Source organism: Lytechinus variegatus, chromosome 2 (assembly GCF_018143015.1).
Source record: "Lytechinus variegatus isolate NC3 chromosome 2, Lvar_3.0, whole genome shotgun sequence".
In the NCBI taxonomy this organism is placed as follows: domain Eukaryota; kingdom Metazoa; phylum Echinodermata; class Echinoidea; order Temnopleuroida; family Toxopneustidae; genus Lytechinus; species Lytechinus variegatus.
In genome coordinates, this window is record NC_054741.1 from 48,681,420 (window position 1) to 48,689,485 (window position 8,066).

Here is an 8,066-nt window from a genome sequence, read left to right on the forward strand (position 1 = left end):
TGAAGAAGCCTAAAAATTGGGACAATACTTCCGTCTAATTCCTAAGGAGTCCGATGCAGACCCGAGAAATAACTTTATCTGAAATGAAGCCTATGCAAACTTATCAAACATTTCTTCATATATAATGCTCATGGTAGAGGAAAATAAAACATACATAGAAATTATGAATTCATAAACATTTCTTCTCAAATGACCTGAGAAAATTATAATTTCAATCCCCAGATTTTTTCTATAACCATCCATAACTTGGATTTTTATGACAACTCACATGAACGTTTGAGGCATAACCTGCTTCATAGTAATTTCGAATTGACTTCTTCCTTGCAAACAAAAACTAAATAAACAAAATAACATTAAGAATGCACAAGGACAATAAATACACAACCATATCCATAATATGCAAGAATCCCCCCACGATATATATGTCAACATCCCCCTTAATTATAACTAGAGGATGGTAATGGGGAGGAGGTGGGAATTTTGTAAGCACGCTTTACACATGCACCGTCATCTCTCTTCATTGAAAGCCAAAACGAAAATGAAGCATTCCCCGCACTTTTATCCGCGCATAGCTCAACCGCGGCAAATGTCTGGCATTGTGCCCAAATTCTTTGGCGCGGGCGCCAAAAAGCGCTGCCCCGCCCTTTACGGGTCGGGTCACGAGCCCTTTCTCGGGCAACCACGCCCCCTTTCAAAATCAAAACAAACTAAAATGTGTATTTTGCTAGCCCGCTAATAAATCATTTTAAATCGTCAAGCCGTCTTTAAAATCCATTATTATCATTATTATTAATATTGTCATTATCATCATTGGTCATGATATTACCAATAAATAATGTTATTTTCATCACTTCTCTTTGTTATATAATTATGTGATGATAATTCTTGATAATGGTGATAATCACAATTGATGGCCCTGCTAGTATATTACTACTACAGCTGCTACTACTGCTGACTGGTAGTATTGACCATTTGTGTCATTAGATATACAGAACAATTTAAACATTTATACTTACTTTTATAAAAGCAAATAAAAGTACAAAATACAAAATGCCTTGAAAAAGCCTTGAAAATGCCTTGAAAATGCCTTAAATTTCAAGGCTCGAAATCCTCAAGGCCAAGGCCAAGGCCCTCTTAAGGCCAAGGCTTGAATGTTCAAGGCCAAGGCTTTGAAAAAGTAGGCCTTAAGGCGCCTTAAGGCCAAGGCCGAGCATCAAGGCACTACAACACTGCCAATGACCTTCTATTTATATCGGGGCCAGACTTCATAGTCTACGTACAATTGTTTGTCCAGACCAAATTGGTGGGAATGTCAGATAAAAAAACAATAAACAATGGTGTTGGTGGAAAAATGAATTAAAGTATATGATACATTGATTCATTTCATTGTTAATTCATTAACTATATTACTTGCAGAATAGAAAATGCTGGCCATGTTGGTCGATGCCATTATCATATCCAATCCAATGTATGAATATACAGACTATTTGATGACATATCTGGGGAGTGAGCGCCCTTCGGCCGCTCGTAAAAAGGGACATTAAATCGAGACGGTTTCTAGTGATTCAGCAATGGTTTACGACCGTTGTCAAAATTTGAGAGGAATTGAAGTTCTCTGACCTTCGCCATTGGCTCAACGATGTATGAAAAATCTCAAATATATCCTTTTTCCAACTTTTTTACAACTACCCCCTTTCACCCTGACGAGATAAAAACGAGTGATTTTGGCCAAGTAGAAAATTAGTCGAATTGGAGGCCATTCGTGACATTGATGAGTTAATAACGAGAGAGTATGGAGAGATTTTGGCCGGGGATCTCATAGTGAGAGTAGTAGGTCCATGGACACACACATGTGTAGAGAGACAGAGCGAGAGAAAAAAACAATATCGACGAGGTCATCAAGATAAAGGAATGTTAATAGTCCTAGTGTAAGCAGGGAAGTGAGAGGAATATGCATAGACAAATGTGTGCAGAAAAGTGTAGACAAAAATAGGAGAGAACATCCAAACGGCAAAAGTAGATGATTGAGTGTATGTGGTGCAGAAGTGAAAGTATATTTATATATCTGTAATTGTTAGTGCTAAACACTCCTTTGTGTAGCAAAAAAGTTATTAATTACTCAATATCATGGCTGAGTGGGCATCAAAGTTCTGCGCCTTGTAGAGGTAGCTGCATGTTCTCAAACAACAGTGAGTAGGTAGCAAGATGAAAGTCATGAAACACAAAATATCCTCATGCGAAAACGGTCACATAATCCATGAAAAAGCACGTTCAAAACACAAAAGTATCTCCAAAAGACTCCCTGAGGGTTATATAAAAAGGTGTAACAGTATGTCATGACATCTAAGGTGTTAATCAAGTCCACGGAGGTAAACTTGGAGAGCACTGCTACACAGCAGCAGCAGCAGTGCATGCCCGGCGCCTTTTTTCACAGCTCATGAGCAGATGAATATTCTCAATTCCAACGATTTATTTGTTTATATTCAGTCTTTACTTTCATTCTTATCATTCTGTTTCTGTTGTGGTAATTCCCGTAGGAACTCGGCAGGACAGCATTTTTTGTTGATAAACGCCAAGCTGGTATATAACCAATTACCTTGGAAACATTTTACGTCTAGGTTAATCAGTCATAGTGGCTGACGTAATAGACGACAGATATCACTCTTGGGCCTTTTTATCAAAGTGGATACAATGGCAGAGTTGGGATTCGAACTCACAACCTTGCGATTATGAGTCCAATGCTTTAACCACTGGACCACTGACAAGCATTTATTGTTGCTGTTGTACTTTTGTGATTTGTCATATTTTGTTATTATCAATATATCTAATGTTAGTGCTATGTTTTTCTATAATCTTTATCATTATCATCATTATTATCATCTTTACCATGAGGAATACTGTCGTTGTTATCACTATTATTAATACTTTCTCCATGAATTCCACATTTCTTGAACAGTTAAGACTGTAAACACATCATATACTCCCTGTTCGAAACGAGACAGTTTACTCAGCGGTAAGTATCATTTTATAATTTGAGTCAGGGGATCTGTCCTCCCAATAGTCACAGCAGTGTCATCTCATGTATCCTCATATCTGTTCTTATCTAATCTACTGACGTCATCTGACACTGCTAGTGTAGTGCACTGCCGACATTCCACTTAGAGACTTTCCTCGATATTCTAACTTCTGCTAAAATGCAAAATAGCTAATCTGGGCCCGCATTCCATAAACGAGATAAGCTTTTTGCTTAAGTTTGAGCACTTTGTCTTAGCATTTTGCTTGTCTAAGAAATCTTCCCTAACGATATTCTCTAAACTTTAAGACATTTGTCTCAAGTCAGACGATAAGGCTAAGCCAAAGTTTCAAATTCTATGACGTCATGAGGAAATTGAAACGTCGCGCAACTTTTGTCGCGAACGTTTGTTTCGTTCGTCGCGAACAGCTGTTTCGGGGTAAAAAGTCTGTGCATTTTATGTGTTAAAGCAAAAATCGCATCATAACAAATATCAAGATGGAGGCTGAGAAAAAAAAAAGGAATGCCGATTTTGCTTAAGAAGAGAAAATTACGCTAAGAGCATTCATAAGAGAGAGGGAAGAGATCTTAGAGACCCAAGCTTGATTTACGTATCATGTTTCAAGATAAAGAAAAGGCATGGGCCGAAATTGCCTTGAAACTAAAACAATATTATTATAGGCGACCGGATTCCTTACGATTGGTCTGCGACCCGATTTCATAATAAAATATAGTAGAATTTGATACTACCATTGAGACTTGGAATATCTTACTGTGTAATGCTCTAAATCATCATTCGAATACCTATGGTCAAATCTGTGACTATGCTAACATCCTTCTTAGAATATCTAGTCGTAATGACGTCATAGCAGTCGTACGATTGGCTACGATTTGAAATTAATTTGGCCTTTACTCCGAAATAAAGGTTTGCAATCTTTCAAAATGGATATATTAGTATTCTTTCAGTTAATTTAAACCTCAAATAGAATGATGTGTTCCATTCACTTTTTCAGAAAATGAGTAAAATGCGATTTGTTTCAAAATCGCGAACTGTCGTACGGTGTGCGGTGGCCTTAAGATAACTCACAACTTTCTTAAAGTTAGGGCAAAATTCTTAGCCATGTTGTATTTATGGAGTACATACTCTGTAGTTTTAAGAAAAGTTACTTATTCATTCATTCTATATCTGTCTTAGTCGCGCAAAAACTCTTGGCCAAATTGCAAGACAAAATTCTTAGCAAATTTTTAATGGAGTACGCGTTTTGGCTAAGACTTTTGTCTCAGACAGAAAATAAGACAAAATGCTTAGATTTTCGATTAAACCATGCTAATCTCGTTTGTGGAATACGGGCCCTGGTCCCTAATCACACACCTCTCAGAGGGAAACAAGGGACCAGTCGTTAATTTAGAGTGGAATTTACATCTTTTGAGATTGCATTATAGCTCCTTCTGGAGTAAACAACGTATTATTATTAGCCATCTTCACAGGGGCGTCGATCCATTTTTCAGAAGGGGGATCATGAATTAACGTTCCAAAGGCGCTCGATCACACAAAACAAACAAACAAACTCACCCCCCACACACAGAGGCCTATGTGTGTGTATATATCTATGACTCATGAGAAAGAGACATATATCTCAGCAACAAAGTAATGCGAGCGCGAAGCGCGAGCTCAAATTTTTTAGTATACTGACCTGAAAACAGGAAAAATGTACCTTTTTAGGACTGTTTGTAGTAACTCATGAAGAGGATACTACACAAATAATGCGAGTGCCGAGAGCGAGCTGAATTTTGTTTAATATTCTAACCTGAAAGCTTGATATTCTAGACATTTTTGGTACCAATAATAAAGATGGGTATCTGAAAGAAGATGTGAGCGCGAAGCGCGCGAGCTGAAAATTTTGATATTTCAATCTGAAAAAAAAATTACAATTTAATTTAATTATTGCAAATCGGGAGTTCTTTTGTGGTTTAGAAGTGAAAACGTGACATTCTATTCACCTACTTAATAATGAAAGGTATAGATTTTGGCTGAAAAAAAATTATGCGAGCGCGAGGTGAAAATTTTTATGTTCCAATATGAAAAGCGGACATTTTGAGCACGTATTTAATCAAAGAATGAGTTGTGTATTTCAATCTCGCTTGCCGGTTTCTGTGTAACATTACAATCTTATTTTATTTTTGCACATTCGGAATTATTGGGGGAACGATAATGTTTGCCCCCCCCCCCCCCAATATTTTCATGGGTAGGGCGGTCGCCCTAATAAATTATCCATTGATATTAGATTACATAATTAAAATAATGATAGAGTCAGACTTGAGTGTTTTTTCCACCTCTTCAAAGGACTGCTTCTTCGTGGCAATGCAGAGGTCATCAGTGTATAGGAAGCTCTAATTGGTTGGTCGTGCATGCAGATGTTAAAGGAAGGTGCATGGGCGAGGACGCTTCCTTTTTTGAGACCATTTTTCTGCCTCCGCCATCTGCTGCGAGAAACACCGACATTCACAAAGAACCGCCTGTTTTGTTATCGATTTCTGGATCAGCTGCTGTAGGATGACTTACTTCGTAATCTCAAAACCCTCCTTTTGAGGATCCTATGGGCTGCAAAGAAGTCAAGAAATGCTGCTCCAGTAATCAGTCCTTCCTCAAAACCATCTTCGATGCACTGTGTCGGATTTAGCAGTTGACTAGTACAAGACATTTCTGGCGAAAGTCCTGCCTGTTCCGGAATGAGGAATAGAGAACTACTTCTACTACTACTGCTACTACTACTACTACTGCTGCTGCTGCAACTACTACTACTACTACCGCTACTACTACTAGTACTAGCACTACTACTGCTACTACGGAATGAGGATTAGAGAACTACGTCTACTACTGCTGCTGCTGCTCCTCCTCCTACTACTACTGCTACTACCACCGCTGTTTCTAATATAGCGGTCGTAGTACTTCAAGTCCATTAACATGTCCAAGGCCTACAAGTCCATTAATGTAAAAATAACCATGCGTTTTCTGTGCCTATCCACCCTAAACATTCACGAGTGATTCAATGCAATTAATTAGCGATGATTATGGTACAATCATTCCTGTAAATGGGTAGATATTAATGATAGTTTTTATTCCCATCTTTCTATCATTCTGCCCATATAACCATATTTTCTTTTATTTTTGTTACAGATAAAAATGAGCGAACGAGAGATGTAGCCATCTACACGATAGTCACTTCAATCATAGTGATTGCCTTCATCATGCTTATTCTTTATGTGTGGCGAAAGAGGACCATCAAATCGCCTATATCAAAGGGTAAGAGTAACTGGTACTCGAGCTTGAAAGTACGATATTGGGCGCATTACCCAAAGAAGGGTCATCGATGCGACATTCAGCACAACGTGGTCTCTGTGCAGGATCAAGTGTCACCAGCTATCTACCGTGGATTGGAATTTACATCATCAGGACAAGCAGGCCAAGCGCCACAAAGCGTCGAGAGAAATGACTTCCCTGGTGAGATCCGTACTGAACCGACATGGACTGCTGAGGGTACCAACCAAATGAATTACGAATCAGTTGATACCTACCAGTATCCTGATCATGTAATAGGCAGTGGAAGCAATACGGAAGATACTGATGGTCAACTGACAGGAAATGAGTATGACTACGTTGGCCTTAACTTTAAAGATATGCAAACGGAACACAGTCTGACTTCAGAAAATCAGGTTCGGAAAAAGATGTTACCTCTGGTTCCAACTTACGATACTTCTATGAACCATTTAGCATTAATACATAGTTCAGACCTCAAAGAGGAGATTAATCATAGAGAAAGTGACAACATTCAGAACTCTGAACAGTATGGAGTAGTTGGAAATCCAGGAAATCTTTCAGAAACTCTTGAAGATAATACCTCAAACCTTTGTAATGGCTTTCCTAAAACCTCCGTAGAGGTTTTATATCAAGAACCTTGTCGTGTCGACGAAATTGTGAGCAATGATAGATCTGATGCACCTGAAGAAATCATAGAGCTCAATCAAGACGAAGCCACGTCGAACAGTCGGTTTGATGTAGGGTCATTTCAAAATGGCGCCTCTGATCAAACTGTCAACCATAGTACAAAGACCAACAAAAAGCATTCGGTTGATGATGATGAAAGACAAGAATGTTCTGGAATAGCTGCAAAAGAATTCTACCCAGAAGTTCATCACCTACAAACTCCAATTGCGAGAGGTTCAAAACAAAGTACGTCTGGATCAGGTAAACCGCCCAAGCCCCTACCGCCTCCTAAACGGGATCGTAAAGCAGGTGCAGACACCAAGGGTTCAATGCCCGACATATCATCGCCTGAATGCTTCTATTCTGAGGCACATTATGGCCTGACCTCAACTGTGCCCCTCTTAAAACATGAAAGACAACACGATTCCCTTGAAAGCAGTCCAGTCGTAAGCCATATCGGCAAGGACGGATACCTTATCCCTAAATCTCCCGAGGCAGAAATCATGTATTATTCTGCGTGTATTCGAAAAAATACCGACGAGGAAAGAGACTACCAAAATGACGGAAATGAATACGAATTGTGAACATGCAACTACAACAGAGTCTTTGCATATCCACATGGCCTGCTACCGAAGAAGGCCCCGTTTCAGGCACCCGGGCGTTGCCTACGTGTTTGGAAAAGGGGTTGATTGCTCTCTTTTTTCAAGGATAATTCGCCAGTCATTTCAACTATTTTGGGTAGGGGGACGAGTCCCCCTACCCAAAATAGTTGGGGGACACAAGATCAAATGTCCCCCTACTAGTTTTGGTCTTTTAAGATGGAAATAAATACATAATTCAAAATCGATATAAAACATTATTTTGGACGAGATGACCTTACTTTTAGGGTGATTACCTCTCCCCTCTTTTTTTTTGCTAGTCAGATTTTCCAGCCCCTTCTTTGGGGGAGAGATCTCCGTCCTTGCACGTCGCATTGTTATCATAGGGTTAAAAGATTGATCATATATGGTTTGCGCCACGTATGGGTAAAGTTGAATTGTTTTCTTCATTAGGAAAAAAAAACATAAA

At 39.0% G+C, this 8,066-nt stretch overlaps 1 protein-coding gene across 1 annotated transcript in view; it reads left to right on the top strand.

Moving 5' to 3' along the window:
- LOC121406842 overlaps window positions 1–7,709 on the top strand; it is a 49,295-nt gene extending 41,586 nt beyond the window's left edge. Inside the window, exons 5-6 of the mRNA XM_041597712.1 lie at window positions 2,957–3,013; window positions 6,192–7,709. Of these exons, the coding sequence (XP_041453646.1) occupies window positions 2,957–3,013; window positions 6,192–7,582 (1,448 nt within the window). The 3' untranslated portion in view covers window positions 7,583–7,709. The remainder of the gene's footprint in view (window positions 1–2,956; window positions 3,014–6,191) is intronic.
- Window positions 7,710–8,066: the final 357 nt, after the last annotated feature.